Here is a 27035-nt window from a genome sequence, read left to right on the forward strand (position 1 = left end):
TCCTACCTCTGGGGTGCGCCAGGGGCTGCTCTGAGGAGACTCCACAGCCTCTCGGGGTACACCAGGGTGCACTCTAAGGAGGCTCCACAGGTTCTCGGGGTGCTCCAGGGGCCGCTCTGAGGAGGCTCCGCAGGCTCTCGAATCCCCTGGGGGTTGAGCTGCTGCGGTCCTTGCAGGACCGGGTGGTCACAGCGTGGATCCCCAGCATCCTCTCTGCCCGTCTCACTGTCCCAGGTCCCCATGGGTGTTCCTGGCATGCACTCCCACACCAGCCACTTGCACACGGGTGCTCATCTCATACCCTGCATCAGGAAACAGGATCTGAGCCTGGGATTCCGGCCCAACAGACGTGTCTGCCCCAAACTGTGGCAGGGCAGTGGTGCTCAGACTTGTTGGCTTGGTCACTATTGGGGCTGGCACCAGGACACACTGGGGTGAGGTGCCACCAGAAGACCTACCCTGCTGGTCTTCATCTTCCATAGCCCACGACAGCTCTGGATCCCAGTTCCTGTGGGGGCTGCCGCTCTAGGTTCCCATCCCATGCAGCTGCACACACACACACACACACATGCATACACACAGGGAAAATCCTCCCAGCAAGTATAACAATCTCAACTGCCCCATGGCTTCATTTCTGCTTCAGTTTAGCGGTCACCACCAAGCTTCTGCCACACATTTAGTTCATTATTAGATTAATGTTACTTACTGATTTCTTTGAGAGGCAGACAGCATGCCCATCGGCTGGTTCACTCCTTGGTCTAGCAGGGACTGAAGCCAGGAGTCGGGGACTCAGTAATCCTGGGGTCCCATGTCAGGTGGCGGAACCCACCTGTTTGAGCCATCGTCTGCTCCCTCGCAGGCTGTGGGTTTGCACAAAGTTGGGGTCAGGAGCTGGAGCCAAACCCAGGTCCTCGGCTGTGGGACTGGGAGGTCCTATCAGCAAGGCTCTGAGGTGAAGGCTTATTTGCCATGGTAACTGTTTTGCAGTAGGCTCTGTAAGGGTGACTTTATAGGGAGGACTCGCCCATCAGAGTGGTTGACGTCATTTCCATGAGAATGGGTTTGTATGTACTTGGTGCCCCCTTTCTCTCATGCCTGCCATCCCTGGCACACCGGTACCTGCTGCCGGGCATCTTGGCTTCCTGGAACTGGGAGAAAGTCAATGTCTACCTGCTGAGGCAGCTTGTTACAGCAGCCCAACATGGGTCGCACCAGGCACACCCTCCTGTCTCCTGCCAGTGACCTTGTGCCCACAGGGGCGGCCATTCCCTGGCAACATCTCCTTCTGCAGCAACGGTGTTGGCCTGCTCCTTCCAGCTGCTCAGACAGGCATCTTCTGCCAAGTGAAACGGGTGGCCAGGCCGACATGCCGTGTTCTCCACCTGCAGGGTCCGAGTGGACCAGGGCAGGCAGGAAGTGCCTTGGGCCCTGGCTCCTTTCTCACACAGCTGACACAGGACACTGTCCTGTGAGCTCCCCACATTCCTATCCCATGCCCACTGGTGATGGCAGCCACGGTTGGAACAGGCAGCCTCAGGGCTGTCAGGCCGCCACACTTAGGCTCATAGCTGTCTTTGTCAGGGTCTGGTGGCAACTCCCAAAGTGCAGCCAACACTACACGGGCCACGTGAGGATCAGCCCTGGATGCCACCCTGCTAGCAGAGAGCTCACTCGGGTTCTCCCTCCTTTGGCCCTGCAGGGGACAGTCTCTTGGCTGCCCTGCCCACGGTGCTGGCCAGGGGGGCCGTTGGCTGAATGGCCCAGCAGGGTGTTGCCTGTGGCGGTGGGGCGGCAGATCAGTGAACGCCCACGCTCCTTTGGTTCAAAGCAGAACACGTCCCATGTTTCCCGGACGTGTTTTTGAGCTTGTAGCTTTCGCTCCTGGCACAATCTGATTGGAAAGCTGGCCCCATGAAGAGCGAAGGAGGGAAGCCAGGCCCAGGGGCTGGGCTTTGCTTCGGGGCAGGGATCGTGTGTCCCGCTGGAACGCCCATCCCTGGTGTGTGTCCAGGCTGCTGGGGGAAACCGCAGCAGGGGGAGCTATGTCTTGAACAGCCCCCCTTCCCTGAGGGTTTTACAGGCTGGGGCTCTGCGGGCGTCTGTGAATGACTGACCAGCAGAGGGAGCTGGTGCACCCAGCAGTTATTCCAGGCTGCTTTCCCTTGTGCCAGCCCGTGGTATTGGCTATCAGAGCGCCCTAGCTGCTTCCCCTGTCCTTTCCCCCTTGAAGATAGGCATGTGTGGGGCATTTGGCAGCGTGCAATGATGGGTTTTACTTTGTGCGTGTGCTCTGTCCAACTGTCCTTGCCTCACTGTTCGGGAGGTGTTCTGGGGTGATGCTCTGGTGACCTAAGCGTAACTGTGATTGTACCGTCACCCCGCTTGTCCAGGCCACGCGGGCAGAATGCACTGGGGTGGGGGCAGCCTGAGACATAGCAGCCCTGACGCCCTTGCTCGCTTTCACGCATCGTCACAGCTAATGCAGTGACTTCAGGCTCATCGAGAAAGACGCCCTACAGGATCCTGTCTGGATCCCACAAGCCTTTTACAAGCTGGGTGTTCTGGCCAGGAGCAGGGGGTGAGAGAGGCAGAGAGGTTCCGGGTGTGAAGTGAACACGAGTGCCCCAGCAGCATCTTGGCCGCCAGGCCAAGTGCCTCCCCTAATCAGCTCATTTTGGTGCCAAAATTTTAGAGTCCATGTCTATGGGGAGTCTTCCAGAAGTTCACAGAGAAGGTGCTATAAATAGGAAGGAGTTATAAATAGATTCTAAAATTCTTTCTGCACAAAAGCAGATTTCTTCATTCCATTGTCTGTGAATTTTTGGAAGTCCCCATGTGTTTAGAAGGAGATGGGCTCTGAAGAGTTACATCACCTTGGGGCTGCTGCGGTGGTGTAATCCTCCCCCGTGTGGGTGCTGCTTCAAGCACCTGCTGCTCCCTGGGAAGACAGCAGAGGAATGCCCAAGGTCTTGGGTTTCTACACCCGTGAGGGACTTGAAAGAAGGTTGTGGCTCCCAGCTTCAGACATATCCAGTGCTGGCCATCACAACCATTTGGGGGAGTGAGCCAGCAGATGGGGAATTCTCTCTCTCTTGCTTTCACTCTAACTTTCAAGTAAAATAAATCATTTTAAAAAAATAAGAGCTGCATCACATGACTGGCAACTCCAGAAAATCCAAGGTGTGCATCCAGAATGATGTCTGTAGGAAACTTGGTCGTTAAGGTGTCAGAGCTGGGGTCAGCAGCCTGCCGTGCAGTGCTGGGCCTCCGGCGCTGGGCCTCAGAGTGCCTGGCTGCTCTTCCTGCACATCTGCCCCTCTCTGTTCCTCCTTCCTCTTCCCCGAGTCCTTCAACAGACACAGAAATGCAGACTCCACAGCCTGCAGAAGTTGCCAGCCCCAGGGACACTGCCGGAGCAGCCCAGGAATGGACGACAGCAGCGGCCATGGGGCTGGGTGCCTTGGTCCTCAAGCTGACCCACAAGGTTAGCAATATGCTGTGTGACTGCACACCAATCCCTGGTGCATCTGGAAGCTCTCCTTGCAAAGTGAGGGGAACAAGTGGTTCTACCAACTGGGAAGTTTGGGGTCAGTGCTCCATCTGAAATGTACCAGTCTATGAACACCCTGGGGGAAGTATGAGGCTGTAGGCTGTGGTGGCTAGGGCAAGGCTCAAGGGCAGGCTGCCAGCACCATACCCACCTGGTGCATACTCAGCAGGGCCCTGTCCAGAAGGGGCTTGAGCCAGGGACCTACAGCTGTTCCTTTACTCCCTGGCCAACCTGTGATTGCAAGGACATGAGCGGGGTGCTTGTCTCAGACAGCAGAATACTCATGTGCCCACACCTGCCCAGCGTCTCCAGACACAGGAAATCCCCCAGCTGCTGGCAGAATGACCTTGCGTTAGTGACTGGATTTGAGTGACTGCTTTTTTAAATCCTTGTTTTGTTCTTGGGATACTATGATTCATTTAAGAGATATTCTTTCAACAAATGAATGAGCTCAACGTAGCGGGGGCATGCAGGGCGCAGTGCCAGCGTCAGGCCCATGCACAACCACTTAAGGAAGCTCTTGAGTTAAACCCTGAGACCAGCAGCTGCTTATGCTACAAAACAAATATGGCTCAAATTCCTGGGCCCCTGTACTCATGTGGGAGGCTTGTAAGAAGCCGCTGGCTCCTGACTTGGACTGGCCCAGCTCCTGCTGTTGCAGCCATTTGGGGAGTGAACTAGCAGATGGAAGATCTCTCTCCTTCTCTCTCTGTAACTCTGCCTTTCAGATAAAGATAAATACAATATTTTTTTTAAAAGCTTGTTTAGTTAAAAGGTGAGGGGAGAGAGAGAATCAGAGAGCTCCCATCTACCAGCTCAGCCCAGAAATAATGAGACAAGTCTGAAGGAAGCAGAGGATGAGAGTGAAAGCGAGTTGAGCAGCTATAAGCAACAGACGCTGCTGACCAGGTTGGGCAGGGGGCCCGGGTGCGAGTCTTGTTCCTGCTGGTCTCTCTCTAATCTTTAAAGATTTATTATTATTATTATTTTAATTTGAAAGGCATAAACATACAGAGACAGAGAGAGAGAGCATGAGAGAGATTCTCCGTGTGGTGATTCACTTTTCAAATGGCAGCACATTCAGAGTGGACCAGTCAGAAGCCAGGAGCCAGGACCCTCTTCCAGGTCTCCCGCATGGGTGAAGAAACTCAAAGACATAGGCCATCCTCCGCTGATTTCCCAGGCACATTAGCAAGGAGCTAGATGGAAAGTGGGGCAGCCGGGACCTGAACTGGAGCCCGTATGGGATACTGGCGCTGCCCACTTGGCCACAGCGCTGGCCACAGCGCTGGACCAGAGCTGGTCTCTTTTATGGTGTTTTTTCCTCCCTCTTCCGTCATTTGTGACATGCCCTGGTTCATGTGGTAGGGCTGGTCTTTGGATTGGCCTCTTTCTGTTCATGAGTTCAGAGAGTGGTTCGTGGCTAGACTCTACCCCGATTGGTGCCAGAGTGACCTGCTGAAGTCAATGGACTCATCAGACAGAGTTACGCATCCAGGATAGAGTTATTTATTCCTCCCAGACAGGTAAGGGGCTGACTGCGACTCAGTCCCATGGCCACGCCTACCTGTCAAGGACTGAGCAGGTGGCGCAATGGCCATCTGTGAGCTGTAACTGGGGGTATATAAAGAGAGGATGTTGGGCAGCCCAGCTGCATCAGCTTCCAAGCGAGGACCTGGGATGCAGGACAAGGCAGCTCCGAGGTCTCCCACGGCAAAGGCACCATGTTTCTTAGGAAGTCATGGTGGTTGCGCTTGCTTACTCACCTCCTTCCTCTGCTGCGACGTCTTTAATCAGGGCCTCTGGGACCTTTTTCATGACGGTGAGAGGACTCATAGAGTTCCGTAAGGAAAACGTGGCTCCACAGTGTTCTGTGCACTCCCTTTAGCTCCCAAGAATCCCTGTGAAAAACAGTGGAACAGGCGCCATACATGCGTGTTGCACTTGGCAGCCACGCCAGGTTTCTTTGGACCTGCCTGGTTCCCATTACAGCCGGAATTCTCCACAAACACTCAATTTGAGGTCACCATGGAGCTACTATGCAAATTGTTTTACTGTAACAAGCAGAAGCTTCTCCCGGCTACCAAGTTGCAAACTTGGAAAATGCCTCTAGGGGAGTTTGGCAGTGCCAGTAACTGCAGACACACTGCATTTGCAGCGATTTATGTCTCTTGCTTTCTGTGAGCTCACACACATACAGGAAGACTCCAACAAAAAGAAGGTTGCTCGTAAAATTCTTCTTCATAATCGTTGTGGGTAATTTGCTCTCTCTGTGAGCTGACTTTTTCACGGAAGAACTGGGTGTGCAAATGGGTCCCAATCACGGTGTGCCACCCAACGGCCATATCAATTCTTCTTCATTATGTACAAGCTGCCAACCAGAACACACTGATGCCTCTGACACTCACCAAACCCGACTCAAATTTTAAATACAACCGGCTTCCCATAAACAGTTCAAATCTTACCTATTGGACTGCAACGCACGGCTTGGCATGGAAGTGCCCTTGCTCCAGGGGGTTGGATTAGCTTCCGCAGTGTGATCATCTTACACAAAATGGCACGCTACAGTCGTTGGCATTTATAGCTCTGAAGGCAAGCATGGTGCGTGCTTGATGCTGTTCCCAGCGGTTGGAATGGCAGCTCTGGGACTCCGCTCGCGTGCACTGAAGTCAGTCAAACAACACCACATTGGGGATTTGAGAAGCAACACAGAACCATGGGCTCAGTCCTCGGCCAGGTTCCTAGGCCTGTTTCCCAGCCAACCTCTGATCCCTCGGGCCATTGGCCCCAGGATCCACCTCGGATGCAAAAACCCGGAGCATCCGCTCAGCTATCTACCCACATCCTCCTATAGACCTTAAATCACCCCTAAAATATTTATAATGCAGTAAATACTTACACAATATTTAAACATATACATGTATTTATTGTTTACGTATGTAGAAAGATCTATATAAATAATACAATGGAAATGCTAAGTGAATCCCTGTTACACTGTGCCATTCAGTGAATCATGACCCAAAAAACTGCACATGAAGCAATTCTTTGCAAGTGTTTTCTAACTGCGATGGGTGAAAGCAACAGGTGCAGAGCCCACTGGCGTGGAATGTCAAGTGGACTTTATTATTTCATGCACAGAGTTAGAAGATAAAACTTGACCAGTGTGGGAACAAGGTGGGAAGGCCAGGCCTGCAGTAACTACAGCAGGAAGACAGCAGACCCCAAGTTCAGCCCTTGTCCCCGGAGGAGACCGCGTGGAACTCCGCTCTGTGTAGGGCCTAGGGAAGGAGCATGTGCCTGTCACCACAGTGGTTCCTGACTGTGTCAGCAGCACCCGCCCATGCGTCAGTCACTAAGGGTGGTGGCCGGATTTCTGGAAGGTTCCGCTGCAGCTGCCTGCGGAGACGAGGTGGGTAAGGGAGCACACTGCTTTGTCATCCTTTCCCCCGCCCTGCAGGGAGCCTTCCAGGGAGGCAAACCAGCACAGGTGGCCAGGTGAGACAAGGGGCCAGATGCCTCCTGGGGGAGCAAGGAGCTCTCAGCTGCTTTCCTGGACGGTCTGCTACCCACTACACACGTCCAGCAGCCTCTCTGGCTTGGTTGCCCCAGAATGCCCGGGTTTCTTTCTAGGGCTATATTCTAGAATCCTATGTGGGCAGAGGTAAGAAGTGAGCCTTCTAGTTGGAATGAAAACACATATGTGTTTGCTTTCGGTTTTAAAGATTTTTAAAAAGTTTTTTTGAGAGGTTGAGTTAGAAAGAGAAGGCAAGACAGGGAGTAAGGTCTTGCACCCTCCGGTTTACTCTGCAAATGTCACAACAGTCAGTGTTGAGCTGATCCAAAGCCAGGAGCTTTTTCTGGCTCTCGCACACAAGTGCAGGGTCCCAAGGCCGCGGGCCATCCTCTGCTGCTTTCCCAGGACAGAAGCAGGGAGCTGGATGGGAAGCGGAGCAGTCAGGGCGCGAACCGGTGCCCAGAGGGGAAGCTGGCACCACAGGTGGAGGTGTGGCTCTCTGTCCCACGGCACGTGCACCTTGCTTTTTCATTTTCATCCATGCTTGCCACAGAGGTACAGCCAAAAGTGCAGAAAATGGAATGAAAGGGTAAGCTAATTTTGGTGAAAAACATTTGGAAATCCATGCGTATGAAGGTGTATGGAAAAGGCACACACATTTCAAAATCTTTTTGAATTAAAATAGGCTCAGGTTTTAGTTCTGCCAGGATGATCGCAGATCTCAGGCACCAGAGTTGCAAAGCAGTGGCAGAAACTGATGTGCCGCCATGCCAGCCCACTAAGGTCTGTTTTGATGTGTGATGTGTTTAACTTCCGGCTTTAAATCTTAGGTCCCCCAGTTCCGCGGTTTGACTCGGACTTAGTCTCTGGGTGTTTCAGTTTCCTTCAGTGTTGCAGTGGCGGAGGGAACCAGTAGTCATGAAGACAGAAGGCACCTCACACAATGTGGGTGTGAGGAGAGGGGATACCAGGGGCTCAGTACCCTGATGTGTCCTTCACTGACCACATGCACCTCACAGGGAGTGCTCCCTCCCCCTGCTCTGGTAGAGGATACAGACAACCTGCTCTCAGCCTGTGGGCTCTTGGCACGAGCTGCCCTCACTTTCTCCTGGCCCCACCGGCTAGGGTAGACCCGCTACAGCTCCAGGTGGGTTCTGTAGCCCCAGTGACCAGCCCAGCTTTAAGTTTGCAACTCGCTGCAACAGAGGAGAAAGGGAAAGGCCAGTGCACATGACAGCTCCCTAGGGCCCCCACCCCCTGTGCCCGCAGCCTCTGGGATTGGGGTCTTGGCTCCCGCAGCCCTTGTCCCACCTGCAGGTTGTGGCCACAGGGGCTATGGGTTTCAGCTGAGCCGGCAGCTCACTTCCGCATCCGCCGGCGCTCAGACCAGGGTCTCATTCTGCAGCCGGAGGTGTCCCCACTGGCTCCTGGTGCACAGGGGAGCGACAGAGCAGGCCAGACGAGGGGCAAGCACAGGGACAAGTCCATACAGCTCTTGGCTAAGGGTAACGGATGTACAAAGCGCTAGGATTTGAAAGTGGGAAGAAGCGAGGCCAGGGGAGGGTGAGTTGGGGTGGTAAGGAGGGGGGGGGAGTCCAGGCAGAGGCCGGCCTAGCCCAGGCCACTGTGCCCCTGCCTGTGGGCAGAAGGAGAGGTAATGCTGTGGACCCGCCAAATACTTCCTGCCAGGCCAGCCTTGCGCGCCCCTCCACCTCTCCGGGCGGGCAGGAAGACTCGGAGAACCGCCGTTTCCCGCGGGGCGCCCAGCAGAGGGCAGGCTGGCGGCGCGAACGCTTCCCTCGGCGCCCCGCCCGGGGACAGCCCCTGAGACGGGGCGCCTCAGTCCCGACCAGGGCCTGCACGTCCAGCTGGGACGCTGCTCCCGGCGAGAACGGCGAAGCGGTCAGAGGAGGTCCCAGAGGGCTTGGCCTGCACGTTGACTTCACCAGAGAAAAAAAGAAAAGGAAAAAAAAAAAGCGCAGAGCGTTTCGGGGACCCGTGGACCCCATTACCTCCCCCCCGCCCTCAGTGGAGCACCCCGGATCCCCTTCGCAGCCTGGCTTACTCGGGCCCTACTGGCTCTCTGATCGTCAATCAACTCCGCTGTATGATTGGAGGACAAAGGCTTCCGCCCGCCGGGTAGTGGAAAAGGGGGCGTGGGGTGGCGCCTGAACCGCATTCGGCCGGGCCCCGCATGCCGTGGGCGCCCCAAAGTCGCTTCCTAACCAGAGACCGTCCTGGCCGACCGACGCCCGGACTGGTCCCGCGCTCAGCTCGGGCACCAGAGGCTGAGCCCCAAGGGGCGAGCGCCGCGCCCCCTTCTCCAGGCCGCCCCTCAGGGCTGCGCGCGCCCGCCCGCGCCCCCTCCGCGCAGTCCTCGCCGGTTCGCTCGCTGCTTCCCCTCCTCGTCCTTCGCCCGCGCCGCCTCCCGTCTCAGCCGGCTGCAGCCAGCGAGGAGTGCTGAACGGCGGTCCCGGCCCCAGAGGCTCGGGCGGCTGCCGCGCGGAGGGGGCGCGGCGGCGCGGTCCCGCCCTGCGTGGCGGAGCTCGGCGCTCCCGCCGCGGCGCGCAGCCCGAGCCCGCAGCCCGCGGCCGGGCATGTAGCAGCGGCAGCAGCGGCGGAATATGGGCGGGAACCACTCCCACAGGCCCCCGGTGTTTGACGAGAATGAGGAAGGTAAGAGGGCTGTGGGCGCCCGCCACTCCCGGCACGCTGTGAGGGGCTGCTCTCCCGCCCCTCGGGCATCTCGGGGTGGGAGTTCCCTGGGGGTGGCCCGGGCCGGCGGACCCCGAAGCCTGCCCCCTGGGGCTGGGGCCGAGGCGGGAGTGGGCCCGCAAGGCCAGGGGTCCTGCGGCCGGTGGCCTGGGGTGGGCGGGTTGCGCCGAGGACGCGCGTGGGGCCCTGGTTCAGTGCACCGGCGGGGTGCGCTCGCCCGGACGCTCCTCGCTGTCCCGGGACCAGCCTGGGCAAAGTTGGCGAAGTCCTGAGGACGGGCCAGAGGTGAAGGAGGCTGGCCGGCCTTTCACGGGCTCGCGCGGTGGGAGTCCCTGTTGTCCCCAGGGTGTGCCTGGATCTGGACGAGCGGAACTCCGGTGGCCACCAGTGCGCATCCAGAACGCCTTCCTTAACCTCTCTGGAGCCTTGGCACCCCCGTCCCGCTCCCCCTCCTACCTTTAGGGTGGCCTGTGGCTTAACCACTGTGAGACCCAGGCATCCCAGAGCTGTACACGTGGTGTCCGCTGGACAGCCGCCCTCTGCGCTGCCCCAGCAGAGCCTCTGTGCCCCAAGCCTTGCTCTGCCTCAGGCACGGTCCTCACAGCACTGGGGTGGTGATGGTGGTGGTGGTAGTGTGTGTGTACCTCTGTTGTCCCCATTTTACACTTGAAGGGGACCCGCTTTGGTGCCAGCAAGCCAGCAGGCAGGCAGAGCGGCCTTGCATGTGGTGCAGGTCACTGCCGTGGGGTAGGGAGGGCATCCAGGCTTGTGCACATAGATGGTGGTTTCCAGAGCCCCCCAAGGCTGGGGTGCCACCCGGACTCCCGCCAGGACGACCCACTGGAGTGATTGAAGAGGGTGTGGAGTGGTCTCTGGCCAGTGCAGCCCCTCCCAACAGGACGCGCTACTCCAGTAACCCTTTGGGGTGGGGAGGGCCTGGCAGGGAGAGCTCACTGGGGTGGCCCTGGTGCGCGGACAGGAGAGCCGAGTCGGGCTTTGAGGCTCTTGTGCGTCCCTGCGTTGGGTTGCGGGAGAGGCGTGGTTCTGGCCTGGGCCACGGGAGAGGCGTGGTTCTGGCCTGGGCCACGGGAGAGGTGTGCGTCCCTGCGTTGGGCCGCGGGAGAGGCGTGGTTCTGGCCTGGGCCACGGGAGAGGTGTGCGTCCCTGCTTTGGGCCGCGGGAGAGGCGTGGTTCTGGCCTGGGCCACGGGAGAGGTGTGCGTGCGTCCCTGCTTTGGGCCGCGGGAGAGGTGTGGTTCTGACTTGGGTCACAGTCATGGGTCTGCTTTGAGCTGAGCAGGTTTTCTCTTCCCTCTTTTGTTGTCCTTTTATGAGCAGAGAAGATGCAGCAGCCTAGGAGGAAGAATGGTTTGTCCTTCCCAGCAGGAAAGCACACTTGTGAATGTGTGTTGGCACTGCTGGGCACTCGGGGGGTCGCCAGCCTTGGGTGTCTGTGCCTGTGGCACCTTGTTCCGTAGGTGCCCGGGGCCCGGGGTTAATTGCCCATTGCAGCGCTCATGGAAACACCTGGTTAGGGTGCTGCAGCCCAGTGAAACGTTAACCTGGTGGGTTTGGCCAGCCTTCTGCTCACCTGCTCCCCTGTGTAGGAAAAGCGTGCTGTGTGCTGCCCACCCAGCTGCTCACTTATCTCCTGCTTGTGCCAGTGCCTGCTCCTGTCCCGGACACCAGGGATATGGGGCAGAGGGAGGGTTCCTAACCCTGAGGGGGGCAGTCTTGGGGGGCGGTCAGAGCACATTCTCTTGAGACCCGACTCTTGCAGATGTGGCCGGGGATGCCCAGGGAGAAGGAGGTTTGGAGGGAGGCAGATGAGGAGGAGAAAGCCTTACTGCTTTCGTGGCACGGGGAGCCGGCCCTCGGCAGGAGCAGAGAGAGGTGGAAGGCACGTGAGGTGGCCCTGGGATGCCAACCCTGACTTAGGGCCCAGTGGCCACACAGGTGTACGGGCTTGAGCTGAAGGAGTTTGGTGACAGAGGAATGATGTGGTCCCGTGAACACCCCCATGCTCGCCTTTGCTTGTGGGTTTCATCTGGGCAAAGGTGCAGATGCCCGCCTGGCCAGGACAGGGTGGCTTGAGCATGTGGATGCCAATGCTGGCCCCTGCGCACTTGGGCCGTGACCACTTCTTGTTCCTACTGCAGCAGCTCAGCCTGCCTTCTCGTTGGATCCCAGCTGATCGGCTGGCAACATTTCTGTCTCCCTACTAGTGTTTGACACAGTGGTATTTGGCTGTGGCTGGCCTGCTGTGCATACGGAGCTGTGGCTGTTCAGGGCCCAGTTGCGCATGGGAGAGACGCAGCTCTGAGCGCTGCTAGAGGAATTTCTTGGGCTCTGGCCACTTCTCAGGACCTCTGTTATGACTATCTACCTCCAAGCTGTGGTCACAACTTGGCCTCCTCTCCCTGGTCTGCCCTTACTTCCTGCACTGTCAGAGCCAGGGTGAGCCTGGGAGACACTGTATCAGGCTGGGGGTGGTCTGCTTCATGCACTGCCTTCACCTGACTCCAGGGCAAATTGCATCAGGGAGAGTCAGAGAGAACCAGCCAAGCTCCATCTCTTGGGACCACATTCCCCCTTCACTCTCAGCCCACCTGCTTCTGCTGCTCCTCAGGTGTTCCCAGCACCCTCACACCTGCCTCTCTTGCCTGCTGCCCTGCCCCAAAGACCCCTGCCTCGTTTCTCTAAGGTCTCTGAAAACACAGCCATCTTCCTGGCTTTTCCTGACCACCCTGGACGCCCACCTCTCCTACCTGCTCCGTGGTCCTTCACAGTGGCCGCCACGCCCGCCCTGCAGTCATACTTCTCTGCCTGTTTTCCTGGTAACTCTCTATTCAGCGGCAAGCTCCTGGGAAGCAGGGACCTCGTGTGACCGATTCACCGCCACACTCCCAAACTGTGAAAAACACTTGGTACAAACGGGCGGCCGGTGAAGTTCTGGAGATTGAATGAGTGAATGAGTCAGCCTCGGTGGCTGCAGGCACAGCCAGGCTGCTCAGACATCTTCCTTCTTGTATCCCGTTCCTGCCTTGGAGTGGCTTTTTGCCCCGGCAGGCCCTGTCCTTAGCTCCCACCTCTGTCGGCTCAGTCTCACAATTCCAGATTCTCTAAGAGGACACCCCAGGGCTAGTTCTGGTGGCATTCTTGTTAAGTCTGGGGCCATTCCTGACCCAATGTCTGTGACCAGGGAGAGAGGAGGTTCTTACCGGGCCTGGCCAGGTTGCATGCAGTGGTGTTAGCAACCTTTGAGGTAGTGGGACTAAGCTTGGAAGCAAAGAATTTTCCCAACAACGACTGGAGACTGACAAAAGAAGGGCAAGTGGGTGCTGGATGGGCAGCCATCCTCCCCAGCCCCCGTGGGGCAGCCATCCTCCCCAGCCCCCGTGGGGTGGCTGTCCTCCCCGGCCCCCGTGGGGCGGCCGTCCTCCCCGGCCCCCGTGGGGCAGCCATCCTCCCTAGCTCCTGTGGGGCAGCCGTCCTCCCCAGCCCCCGTGGGGCAGCCATCCTCCCCAGCTCCCGTGGGGACCGTGCAGGGCTGTGGCTCCTCTCGCCAGGCTGGCTGGCTGCACATCCACCTTCTGCACCGCGCAGCGACCTTACAGGCAGCACTGCCTTCTTCCTCACCGTTGTGCATGCAGGGCCTAGATCAGGGCAACAGGGAGAAAACTCCACACGGCAGAAAGGTGAGCCACTTCTGGGGGCACATTTCTCACCTTCCTTTGGGTTCTGAAGCTGTTGAAGAACAAACAGAAGTTTCAGATGAAAAAGATTATTGAAATGACAGAATTAGAGAGAGATGAGAGAGATGTGTTGTCTGTCTCCTGATTTCTTCCCAACTGGCTCCCACAGTCGGGGTTGTTGGTACGGGCTGAAGCCAGGAGCTCGGAGCAACGTCTGAGTCTCCCAGGGAGGTGGTAGCAGCCCAAGTACTTGGGCCATCTGCTGCCGCTGTGCCAGGGGACTGGATCAGAAGCGGAGTATACAGGATGCCGGAGTCACAGATGGCTGCTACCTCACTGCACTGCCATGCTAGCCACAGAAACTTTGGGTTTGTTACCCATAAGCTTGGTTTGGAGAGCACACCTTGCATCTGTGGTTAGAATGACCTTCCCTCAGCAATCCTTCAAGTTCGACTCTGACACTTGCTGGGGTAGAGAATGGGGTCTTGTGGCACAGACCCAGCCCTGCGGCAGTTTTAGTGGCTCCAGATCACGGGGGCACAGAGCCCTGGGAGAAGTTCCTGCTAAGAGGTGGGGACTTGTGACTGGCAGCCTGTGACGGCTGGCATCTGTCTGACTTGCATGCCTTTCCTAGGATGTGTCTTCTCATTGAGAGAAAAAGCAGAGCTTTGGGTACTGCCTTCTGGGTACGACAGAGGGGTGGGCTGGTGGGAGGATGGAGGCGGAGTCACGGTCAGTGTCGAGGGCAGGGCTGAGATGCCAGGTGAGACTGAGGATCTGGATTTTAGGAGATCGGACGACCTGAGCTAGCACTGCACTTAGGCATTGGGAGGGACAAGTCCTCCGAGCAGCACGCAGTGCGGGAACATCAGGGCTTCGGGCAGTCTCAGAGAGGGACAGAGAGATGGTTCTGGAGAGAGCGCTGGCAAGCCGGGCAGTGGGGCAGACAGGCAGGTGCCCCAGAGCAGAGCCAGCGGGCTGACCGGAGCAGAGAGAAGCCTGGGTTAGACCGTGAGTGTTAGCTAGAGCTGGCCCAGGGGGACCTGAGGCCAGTGCTGCTATCACTCTCAGCTCGTCCTCCTCCAGTTTTGGTGTTTGGGGATCTTGCGGTGTCTTTATTCCTGATGACTTTGGCCCGGGGTCGCCACCCAGGAGTACTCCATCTGTGAAGTCATGCTCTAAGAAGGTCTTGAAAATTTTCATGGGAAATACACCATGTGAAAAAGTATGTGTGGCTTTTCATTGTCAAAGCCTTGTACTCATTTTCATCTTATTTGAAAGAAGAGAGAGAGAGAGAGAATGCTTTCTTGTACCCACTGATTGACTCCCCAAATGCCCGAAACAGCCAGGGCTGAGCCAGGCTGAAGCCAGGGATCCAAAACTTGATCTGGGGTCCCACATAAGTGTGTTTGGGGCCAAAGCATGTGAGCTGCCACCTGCTGTCGCCAAGGTGGCCGCCGTGTGGGAGCAGAGGCGGGACCTGAACCAGGCACTCCAACATGGCATGTGAATATGTGGAGCAGAGGTAAATGCCATCCCCTCATTTTTTGGTACAAAATAAATCCACCTTTTGATTTCATTTTCCGTGGACTTTCTGAATTACCCCTGTGTGCATGTCTCATTCTCTCCATGTGGGACATGGCCACTGTTCGATACCCTTTCTGTGCACACACACAAAAATATAGGAAGGTAGTTCATGGAAGATTAGCAGCATAAAGAAATTCTTCATGGATTTCTGCACCAAAATAAAGTTTCTTTTATCTCCATTTCCTACAAGTTCTAAAGTATTTTTATTTATTAGAGCGAGAGTGAGAGAAAGAGAATCTCCCAACTGTTGGTGTACTTCCTGAATGCCTGCAATGGCTGGGCCTGGGCCAGACTGAAAGCAGGATCTTTGAAATTAGTCCAGGTCTTACACATGGGTGGCAGGGACCCAGCACTTGGAGCCCTCGCCTGCTGCCTCCCTGGGGGCACAAGCGCAGGATGCTGGAATTGGGAGAGGAGTTAGGACTCAAGCCTGGGCCCTCCGCTACAAGCTGTGGATGTCCCGAGTGGCGTGCCCTGTACCTGTTCTTCTACCGCTTTGTGAAGCCCCTCGACCCTGCCTGTCCCTCAGAAGTTCTGTGGGGTCACCACACTTTGGTCAGTGTGGGCAGAGAGGCTGTGTGCCATGTGCTGTGTGAAGGACTCAAGAGCTGGTGGGTGTTCCTGGTCGTACTGAAGACATTTCCTTCTGTCTTGATTTGCTGCGAGTTTTTTATTGTCAGTGGGGCTTGAATTTAAGCAAGTGTGGGTTTTTCCCTGAGTTTGTTGAGATAATACACAGCTTTTCTCCTTTTCCTGATCAGTTGAAAAATCACGCTTTTTAAAAAAAAGATTGTATTTTTATTGGAAAGTCAGATATACAGAGGAGAACAGAGAGGAAGATCTTCCATCTGCTGATTCACTCCCCAAGTAGCCACAATGGCCAGAGCTGAGTTGATCCAAATCCAGGAGTTAGGAGCTTCTTTCGGGTCTCCCACGCAGGTACAGGAACCCAAGGCTTTGTTTGGACCATCCTCGATTGCTTTCCCAGGCCACAGGCAGGGAGCTGGATGGGAAGCGGGGTCACTGGGATTACAATTGGCCCCCATATGGAATCCCGGCCCATGCAAGGCGAGGACTTTAGCTGCTAGAATTCTGCGCCAGGCCCGAAAAGTCACATTTTTACAAAAGCATTTATTTATTTATATTGGAGAATCTGATTTACAGAGAGGAGAAACGCAGAGAGCAGTCTGCCAAGTGTTGGTTCACTCCCCAAATGTGATTCACTCCCGAAGTGATCAGAGCTGAGTCGATCCAAAGCCAGCAGCCAGAAGTCTCTTCTGGGTCTTCCACATGGGTGCAGCGTCCCGAGGCTTTGGGCTGTCCTCAACTGCTTTCACAGACCATGAATAGAGAGCTGGATTGGAAGTAGAGCAACTAGGACATGAACAAGCACCCAGATGAGGTGCTGGCACTCGCAGGTGGAGGATCAGCCAGCTGAGCCAGCACACCAGCCCCAAATCACATCATTGTTAATCGCTGAATCAACTTTCACTCTTGGGATAAATCCAACTTGATCACAGTGTGACACATTCCTAGATTTGATTTGCTGGAATTATGTTTATAATTTTTATAAGATGTTATGAACATTGTGCCCATATATATATTTTAAAGATTTTATTTATTTTTATTGGAAAGGCAGATATACAGAGAGGAGGAGAGACAGAGAGGAAGGTCTTCCATCTGATGGTTCACTCCCCAAGCGGCTGCAATGGCTGGAGCTGAGCCAATCTGAAGCCAGGAGCCTCTTCCGGGTCTTTCACGCAGGTGCAGGGTCCCAAGGCTTTGGGCCGTCCTCGACTGCTTTCCCAGGCCACAAGGAGGGAGCTGGATGGGAAGTAGGGCTGCCGGGATCAGAAGCAGCACCCATATGGTATCCTGGTGCGTTCAAAGCGAGGACTTTAACTGCTACGCTATTGTGCCGGGCCCGCCCATTTATTTAAAAGAGATAAAATAACTCTCTTCTCTAAAAACCCAACTTATTAAAAATGATACCAGGACAATTGTAAATATCAGAAGGTTTCTACAATTATTGCTTAAAATTGCTTATTTATATAATTTGAAAGGTGGGGGAATTGAGAGCGAGCGAGCAAAATCTCCTAAGTGCCGGTTTATTCCTCAGATGCTTTCGGCATCCAGAATTGGACCAGCTCAAGGCTGGATGCTAAAAAGGCAATCCGGACCTTCCGTGTGGGTGGCAGGGAGCGAGCCACTAGATGCATCACTTGCTGTCTGCAGTGGTACGCTTGGCAGGAAGCTGGAGCCGGGAGTGCAGCCGGGACTGGAGCCCAGGCATATGATAGGGGCATCTCAGCATGTTTACAGCAGGTTTGTGTTAAGGCTATAACCAAGCTTTCTAAAGGATTGAGTTCCTTCCTGCTGTTCTCCGCAAAGAGCCTGTGAAGGATCGCCACCGAGTTTCCGGGTCTTTAGCCTCCTGTCAATCCTGAGATCCTGTTGGCCTCGCCAACATCTATGGCATCCGCAATGGCGTGTCCTTCCTTCATTCAAATTTTGGCAATACAGGTCTTCTTTTTCGCTTATTTCTTATGATTTGTCTTGCTTGGATTACTAGTTCTTTACATTTAATAGGAGCTTTTGGATTTAACTTTTCTTTGCCTTTTAATTTGCTGACCTGTGTTCTTATTTTAATTTTTTTATATAGATATAATTTTGGGTTTCATGTACTATTCCTGTCTTTGATTTTGAGACAAAATCTCTGATCGTTAATTTCATTTTCTCACTTATTTCTTCCCAGTTTCATTTACAGGTTTCCGCTGGAATTAGTTTTCCTTTGGCTGAAATATTTTCCTGAGCATTTCTTTCGTGTTTGTGTTCTGGTGACAAGTTTTCTCACTTCCTGGAAGTCTTCCTTGAGATGATGAGTGGTCATTTTGATGGTTACCAAATCCGTGTTCGTAGTGGTTCCTTCCGCGTTGGCAACATTGCAGTTTCTTTGGACCTCCAGCTTTTCGCAGGCACACACAGTCTTCCATCCCCTGATTCCCTTCCCAAATGGCCTCAACGGCCAGAGCTGGGCCAGTGCAAAGCCAAGCGGCCGGGTGCTTCTTGCAGGTCTCCCTGGTGGGCACAGGGACGCAAGCACTTGAGTCGTCCCCTGCTGCTTTCCCAGGCCGTAAGCAGGCAGCTGGGTTGGAGTGGTGCAGCTGGAACATGACTCGGCGCCCATATGGGATGCTGCACTGCAGGTGGATGCTTAGCTTGCTGTGTTTCTCCTCCTTTGCAACATGCAGATTTTTCTTCTTTTTTTAAGATTTCACATTTGATTTGAAGGATCTTAGCCATGATGTCCCTGGGCATAATGCCACGGCCATTTCCTGTGACTGTGGCGTTGTTACTTTTGGGAGGACTTTCGCGCTGCCTCCCTGCTTGCTCTGGCCTGTTTCTCTGCGCTCAAGCTGCACCGCCTTCACACTTCCCGCTGTGCCCGGTGGCCCAGGCAGTGTCTGCGTCGCTGTGGCCGTTTGTCATTCCTGGCTTTTAGCCTGGACATTTCCTTCTGACCTGTTCCTTTCTGGAGCCCTTCAGATCTTTGTCTGTTTCATACAGTGATGATGTTTGTGGTTTTGGTTCTAGAATTACCGGTTGGTGTTCCTTGAGGGTTTCAATGTGCTGACAGGATTCCCAAAGCTTGCCTTGGAGTAGCTTAGCTATTTGAGTTAGATTGACTTAGGAGCTGATGTGAAGCCAGGAACCAGGAGCCAGGAGCCTCTGGGTCCCCCATATGGGCACAGGGGCACAAGCACTTGGGCCTTGTTCTGCTGCTTTCCCAGGTACATTAGCATTGAACTGGATCTGAAGTGGAGCAGCTGGGACCTGAACCAGCATCCACGCGGGATGCCAGCGTCTCAGGCAATGGCTTAACCCGCTATACCACAATGCCGACCTCTCCAAAGGTTTTCCTTTTGCTCTTCTTTGTCAGTTAACCTGCAGGTGCCAGGAACCCCATCACTGCTCCATCCTTGCAGGGTGGTGCTGGCTGTCCTAAGTCGAGTTCAGACTTGATCCTGGCCTGTCACTGCTTGATGTCCCCAAGTGTCCTCCTCCCTGCTGGGTCTGGTGTTCTGTGTCCCCTCCCCTGGGAGTACTTCCAGTGCCCACTGCCCCGGCCCTTTGGAATCTGCCTGGCAGACGCCCCACCGTGAGCACTGTTTCCTCTTGTATGTCCGGCACGTGGCCCTCCCACCATGTTGGCTTGAGAAGCCCTTCCAGTTGATGGATCAGAAGCTCCCCAGTGGCTGGATTGGCCCCCAGAGGCAGGAGCCCCCTCCCCTGGGACTGTGGGCAAGGGGCAACTTTCTTTCTTAAAGCTGGCCCCCTCTGAGACTGGTGTTGCTGTGGTCGCTGCCCCCCACTCAGGTCTCACTGTCTTGGGGGAAGTCCAGCCCTCCTACCCCATCTCTGGATCCTCTCCTTCCATTCAGGGGAGTGCTCTGATGGAGGTTGCTGTAATCACTCTGTCCTCTTCCTGTTTTTGAAAGTTGTGAAGATGGCAGCATGTCAATGCCCTGGCCTTTAGGCACTCTGGGGTGAGCCTTAGAGCTAATCTGGGTTGCTGGGAGTGGCCACGTTTGCCTCAACCCACTGCTGCAGGGTGCCGTGAGACTGTGCTTTCATGCACCCCTGACGTGGGGTGTCTGTCCTTCGGCTACTTTTTGACTATTACGGCAGCTGCCTCCATGAAGAACCCAGAGAGCATCCCTGATAGATGTGTGTACACGTCTCCCCAGCGGCTGGGTCGCACAGTTGATGTGTGCTGCTCCTTGTAAGGCACTCAGGTTGTTTCCAGGGTGGCCCTGTCAGTTCTCAGGCTGACAGGCCGTGCAGCTGTGCCTCAGCATAAGCCTGCAGCGATGCACTCAGCAGTGAAACACACTGAAGTCTTATATTTTCCTGAGCTGATGCTGTTGTCGAGGTAGAAGGAAGTGGGCAGGCAGACTTAGAGTTTTAAAAGAAGACTCCTTTTTCTAGTCCTGAATTAAAACATCCATTTTTTTCAAATAAAATATTTATTTGAAAGACAGAATTACAGAGAGAGAAAGAGAGGAAGAGAGAGAGAAAGAGAGAGAGTCTCAGGTTCACTTTCCAAATGACTACAACAGTTGGAACTGGGCTGATCTAACACCCGGATCCTGGAGCTTCTTCTGGGTCTCACAGACGGGTAGAGGGGTACTGGGACCCAAGCGCTTGGGCTGTCCTCTGCTGCCTTCCCAGGTGCACTAGCAGGGAAGTGGATTGGAAGTGGAGCAACTGGGACTTGAACTGGTGCCCATATGGGATGCTGGCACAGCAGGTAGCAGTCTTTACCTACTAGGCTATAACACCAATCCCAGTTTATGGTCTTTTTAACAAAAGCGTTTCTGAAACATGAAGAATTCAGGTAGCTATTTTCTCCTGCTTTGTGATTTCGCCATTCAAGAATGTGGCCTTTATGCAAGTCTTGGCTTTCCTGTTGGACTTGTACGTTTAAAGATTTGTATTTATTGATTTGTTTGATTTCAGGGAGAGAAAGAGGCGAGTGAGCGACCATGCTGTCCATCCGAGGTGGTGGTTCAGTGGGCAGCTGTTGCAGGCTGCTGTCAGGATCCCAGGAGTTATTTTGGCTCTCCCACATGAGCGGCAGGGACATGCCTACTCGAGTCATCCGTCGCTGCCTCCCACGATCTGCATCAGCAGGAAGCTGGAATTGTGTGTGGAATCAGAACTCCCACCTGGGCACTCTAACGTCCCAAGCAGGGTCTGATTCACCATGCCCGTGCCCACTCTGGTGACCTCACCAGGGACACATTTCACCAAAGGTGCCCACCCTGGGCATTGTCATCTCAATGTGCAATCCATTTCCCGTGAGATGCTTTATTTGCAAACGTCTTTGCCGTTGATGTGTTTGACACTTGCAGCGTGTGTTACTTGGGGTTGGCGGCATGCATAGGGCTCAGAAGGCTCAGTGGTTAGAGACTGCCGGGGGACCAAGTCCTTTGATGCCTTGAGTTACTAATGACGCTTTCCTATTTGCTGACTAAGCACATGATGGAATTTTATTGTTTTTTAATTGTTATTGTATTATTTCATTTCCATGGGTATGCGTGTTAGATATTTCTGATTTTACGTTTCAAGCCTGTGGCCCTTTATACAAGTTTTAGCTTTCCCGTTGCGCTTACCTGTGGTTTACATTTGTGTGTCTATGGCAATCTTCTCCGCTGCGTTTGGCATTTACTGAGGCAACATTCTCCCTTAGTGTGCACTCCCCTGGCCTCTGTTCACCGGACTCCGTGCCTTCTCTGTGCCCTTTCCAAGGTCATCTTGTTGTCCCTTGCCAGAAGGCTTAGGTTTTCACAAGACTGAGCCCTCAAGCTTGCTATCTGTGCTGCCTCCCTGGGTGAGGTCGGCCATCCCTGCATATTCAGCCACTCCGTATCAGCCAGTTACAAACAGGCAAAAGGAACCACAAAGAATGGCCATCCAGGAAAAGATGAACTTCTCCATGGTGTCCAGGAGGATTCTGGGAGCCACTCAGGCAAAGCAGCTACTGTGAGGGTGGAGGGGAAGGGTTGGGAGAACCAGGGAGCTCCTCCTGGAGGTCCCCTGCTCCTCCAGGGCCATCGTATGGGTCTCCCTGGGAAGGAACAGTTGCCAGAGGAATGGGCCTCCCACTGGGGGACAGAGAAGCCTGCTGGAGGACGCTGACTGCAGCTGGCCTGTGTGTTCGCTGCACGCTCGTCTGGATGCCAAGTGGAAAGCAGCTGGTGAGAAGTCCCTTCCTCCTACTCTGGTCTTCAGTGTCTCTTGCGCTCTGCACTGGCAGTGCCTGCGAGGGTTCATGGAGACCAGCTCCAGTAGCTCAGATTCTGTCTGCAGAGCTCAGACAGGAAGTCAGTCACTGGCCCTTGTTCCTCTATGATTGCGACTCAGGAATTTATGGCCTTAATTCAGGTTTCTTCTCTGAAGGCCTCTGAAGAATGAGGACTTCCAACTGAGCAAGACTGTGTCAGTACTCATTTCCCTGGAGAGTTTCCCGGGTCAGTGTCTGGCACACACAGAAGCTTATCCAGATGCAGAGGCCCAGGTTTCTTGGGTCTGCTCCCATCCCCACCCCACAGAGCCATAGTCAGCACTGACTATGTTGATGTAATCTTCTGAATCATCTTTCAGCTTCGGGCCTGTCTTCCTGACCCCAGCACCGTCACCTGCTTTCCAATGTCCTGTCTCATGTGGGCCCTGTAGAACTTCCTAGTGAATCCCTGTCCCCTTTGATCACCAGCACAATAGTTTCTAATCACAAAGAAAATTGTGTCAGGTCTTTGCTTAACATGTTTTGCAGCTTCCACTGTTCTCATCGTAGGTACTAGAGTGTGTCGGGCTGTCTTCAAGATCCTGTGTGGCCCCTGGCTCATGGCTGCTGTCCCTCACAGCTGCCTCTTAGAGTAAGTGCTGCTGTTTATACTCTTGTAAAAGACATTTACTTATTTATTTCAACGTCAGAGTTACAAAAAGTGGGAGAGACATGCGGAGAAGTCATCCATCCACTGGCTTACTCACCAAGCAGCTGCACGTGAAAGCCAGGAGCCAGGAGCTTCTTCCAGGTCTCCCCCGAGTTGGCAGGGGCCCAAATGCTTGGGGCCATCTTCAGTTGCTTTTCTCAGGCCAGTAATAGGGAGTTGGGTATTCCATTGGCTGCTTCTGTCCTACATGGTGTCAGTGACCAGGGATGGACCAGGCAAAAGCCAGGAACCAGGAACTCCATCTGGGTCTCCTGCCACCACTTGCTGCCATCCCTCCTGAATCAGTAAGAAACTGGATGAGAAGCAGAGAGCTGGGAGTTGTGGGATGTTGGCATAGCAAGCTGCAGTCTAACACACTGCACTACACACAGCTCCTGGTGACACTGGGGCGTTACATGGCAAGAGGGACATGTCTGTTTGCTTATAATGGTCCTTCCTGCTTTGGTCTTGGGGTCTTTCCCTAACTAGCAAATCCATTCTCAGCACCTGCTGTGATTCTGCCAGGCGTGTCACTGACAGAAGTATCTGTGTGTGCACACAGCGTTAGGTCCGTTTGGAAGACAATGCATTTCATAAAATAATGTTCCGAGTGTATTGTAGTTGCAAAGGGAGAGGAAGCTCTTCTTTGACTTTGGGCTACACGGATACACCCGTGTGGAGCAACATTCATAAATCACTGCTCAGGAAGTTCTGTTTTTAAAAATATTTATTTACTTTTATTGGAAAGTCATATTTACAGAGAGAAGGAGAGACAGAGAGAAAGATCTTCCATGTATCTGGTGGTTCACTCCTCAAGTGGCCGCAATGGCCGGAGGTGAGCTTATCCGAACCCAGGATCCAGGAGTTTCTTCTGGGTCTTCTATGTGGGTGCATGGTTCCAAGGCTTCGGGCCGTCCTCTATGCTTTCCCAGGCCACAGGCAGGGAACTGGAGGGGAAGTGGAGCAGTTGGGATATGAACCGTTGTCCATATGGGATCCTGGCACATGCAAGGAAACGATTTAGCCACTAGGTTACTGTGCCAGGACCATAGGAAGTTCTATTTTTAACTTCTGGTTTCCAAAGAGTAACACAGGACCTTAGAGATCAGGCCTTCGACACATAAGCCTTCAACAACACTCCCTCCTTGCAGTTCAGCCATAGCAACAGGTCTGTGGCTCATGTGGTCTCTAGGGTGTGTCCTGTTGCTTTATTAAAGGTCTATTGTGATAGCTGCGTGCCCTTGAGTGCTTGTCAGAGAAGCCAGTGGTCACTGGAGTGACAGGTTCTTTCCCAGGACCGGAGAAGACAGGCTGCAGAATGGGCTCATGGCACCATCTTTAATGAGCACCTGTTGTAGTGTCGTGGGAACTTGTAGTCCCAGGAGGTCCCCGGCTGGCGCTTGTCAGTTCCAAGCAACTGACTGGTTGGGAGAGGGGTTGACGTGACTTACAGCAGGGCCTGGCGTCGCTGGAGGTCAGCAGTCTCCACTGCCCCGGCTGCATGCAGTGTGCAGCAGTGCAGCGATGAGCGAGCATGGCTGGTTCAAGGATGTAACAGCAGGCATGAGCCCACAGCGTGGGGTGCCCTCCGGTACCCTGGCAGTGGGAGACCCAGCCCAGAGGCTAGCCAGGGCTCAGGGTGCTGTGTCTCCTGGGGAACCTTCCATGGACGCTTTTCATGCGCGGTCTTAGTGCCCTGCAGCATGTCAGTGTCAGGCATGGGGCAGCTGCCCCCCAAGAGCAGGGGGTCCTGGGCTCCTTGGAGGGTGACTGAGTTGTCGTAGGGGAGAAAGCTCCAGTGCTTGGTCTTACTACTTCCTGTGGGACGGAACCCCAGTCAGTGCCTCCCGCTGCGGAATTCTACACTTGTCTCTAACTTGATTGCGGTTACTGTAATAGTTCTGTTCACAAGGGGGTCCTTTTCTTTCTGCTTCCAACTGTAAATGGATCAAGACATCTGTAAAGAAGATGAAATCAAGGAAGATGGATGCAAAACGATGATATCTAGTGTATTAAGGTGCTTTCCTAACTAATGCATGCATCACTTCATTTAATTCCTTGGGGTGAGTGTGTGTGTGTGTGTGTGTGTGTGTGTGTGTGTGTGTGTGTGCACGCACATGTATATGTACACTGTATGTGTACGTATGTGTGCGTGGGTTGAGGAGGTTGACGATCCACTCTCTTGGCAGACCTAAGAGCACAGGAGATCGTTACTCACTGTACTGGTGACGCTGCTCTGTTTGTGACTGACCGAGCCATCAGCGGGGCTGCTGGCTGCAGGCGGGGGTCACAGGAGAGCTGCAGTGTGTGCCTGCCTGAGTCCCAGAAGGTGCCTGAAGGCTGAGAGTGCCATACTGCTTCCTAGCTCCGAGTGGAAGCACCAGGCCTTTTCGCTGGTTCTCACTCTGCAACCATGTCCCCTTCCTGGGCCTTAGCTACCCCCTCTGGAGATTGGGGACACACTGGCATGGTTGATGTGAGCCTGGAGTGAAGAAGCCCATGTCCAGCCCTGTCCAGTGTGGCTGGCTTTCAGTCCTTGTTGTCATCTCCGTTCCTCCAGGAAACTGTCGAGCCAGGGCCTCTACCCTGGCGCTTCTGTGGCCGTCCCCAGGATACCTGTTGGGAAGATGGAGACCCCAGTGGTGTGGAGCAGGTGGCCGGGAGGGGCTGCCCTCTCTCCATGGTGGGGTCACCCGTGTGACTCAAGCTTGGCTTGATCGGATTCCCGGCAGCCCCCACAGAGAGACTAGGCCTGGAGACCAGGGTCTGAGAGCCCCTGTGGCTCAACAGAGCCCAGTGTCTCACGCACTGGAGGCTGAATCTGGTTCCACAAATGGGACATTGTGGTGTCTTTGCCCCCGCTCCCCAGGAGGAGGAATTCAGGTTATAATGAAGTCACTGGCTGGGGAGGAGCTTCGCTCACTATGCAGTGTCCTTGTGTACAGGTGGCATTTGAATACAGATGCCAGGGAGGAAGGTTGAGGTGGTATCTCTCCTGCCACCAGGGCCTCTGACCCTGGTTTGGAGCAGGTTCATCCTGGTGGGGACACTGCAGTTGTGTAGGGCTCCATGTGTCTCCACTTATTTGGTGTATATGGAATCTGAACTCTCTTTTGGGTCTTGCTGAGTTGCCACCTGTCGTGGCTCTACAGAACTCTGGGTCGTGTGCATGCACCTCTAAGTGAAAAAGGGGCACCAGACCCCAACCCTGCCTGTGAGGCCTCTGCTCAGCACAGGAGCCCAGGTGGGGCGTGTGTTCTGTGGAGCCCTTTCCCAAGCAGAGCCTCAGTGTTGGGAGAGCAGTCGCAGAGAGGAGCCTTAGCGTGGGCCCCAGGGAACGCACAGCTCCTGCTGGGCTGTGCAGGTCCAGCTCCTCCTGTGTTAAGTAAGCAGAGATACTGAAGGTTTCAACCTGGGGGGCAAGGGGACCAGGTTTTCACTTAGGAGTCAGTGCTGCCTGGAGACTGCAGGTGGGCCAGAAGGGAAAGAAGCTGCTGGTCAGTGAAACCTGGTGGAACTCCACAGGGGTCTGTACTGGCAGGTATGTGTGCACGAGACACACATTCTGCCCCTACACATTGATGTACCCACCAACACAGTAGGTGTGCTGTGTCGATTGTCTGGTCCCCGATCCTGTGGAAGACACTGGTAAATGCCCGACGACAGGCCACGTGACCTATCAAACTCAGCAATACTGTACCCTAACCCCTCAGTTTTTCATGGCAGTGATATTCATATCTGTGGGTTCTGTTTAATACGTAAGTATTTTAAGCAAACTTCTCAAACAAGGTAAAAAAGTAGCTGCCTTTTCTTTGAATCAGCTCCAGCACAGTGGCTTCACTCTGCTCTCCAGAACAGACACTCCCTTGGTTGGCTAGGACGATCAAAGGGGGCTGGTGGAACACACCTCTCCCGGGTAAACCAGCGTCTACTGGCTCTGGATTTGCATTTGAAAGCAGTTTGCATCGGGGTTCTGTTTTGTCCAGGCGTCCTGGAGTGGTCGGGAGTCCTTTAGAATGTGTCTGTTGCAGATCCCTTGGATTTCCATGGTGTGATAGAAGGGACAGAGCGAACGCACAGCTACTAATTTCCTTCTCAACCAATAAAGAAAACACGAACGTGCTTTGTGTCTAGGCTTCTTTTCCATCTTTCTGGATGAATTTCATGTGTCTGTAATGAATGCAGAGCCAGCTGTGCGTGTATTGTAGCCTGTAGAGCCGAGCTTTGAGATGACTTGAAAGTAGCATCTATTTCAAATCCACAAGTTTCAAAAATACTTACAACTGCAGTTGCACTAGCGCAGTCTTTTTTTTTTTAAAGATAAAAGTTCTTTTGGAAATTCTTTACCTGAGAGGCGCGCGCGCGCACACACACACACACACACACAGAGCCATCTTGGGCTGGCTCACTCACCAAATGTCCGTACCAGCCAGGGCAAGCCAGGTCTGAAGCCAGGAGCTGAGAGCTCTCTCCAGTTGT

The 27035-nt window shown here is 54.4% G+C and overlaps 1 protein-coding gene across 1 annotated transcript in view; it reads left to right on the top strand.

Annotated features, from left to right (window-relative positions):
• Positions 1–9590: 9590 nt before the first annotated feature.
• STK32B (serine/threonine kinase 32B) overlaps positions 9591–27035 on the top strand; it is a 201602-nt gene continuing 184157 nt past the window's right edge. The window contains exon 1 of the mRNA XM_004579221.2: positions 9591–9740. Coding sequence (XP_004579278.2) covers positions 9689–9740 — 52 coding nt within the window. The 5' untranslated portion in view covers positions 9591–9688. The remainder of the gene's footprint in view (positions 9741–27035) is intronic.

This window comes from Ochotona princeps, chromosome 11, assembly GCF_030435755.1.
Source record: "Ochotona princeps isolate mOchPri1 chromosome 11, mOchPri1.hap1, whole genome shotgun sequence".
Taxonomy (NCBI): Eukaryota; Metazoa; Chordata; class Mammalia; order Lagomorpha; family Ochotonidae; genus Ochotona; species Ochotona princeps.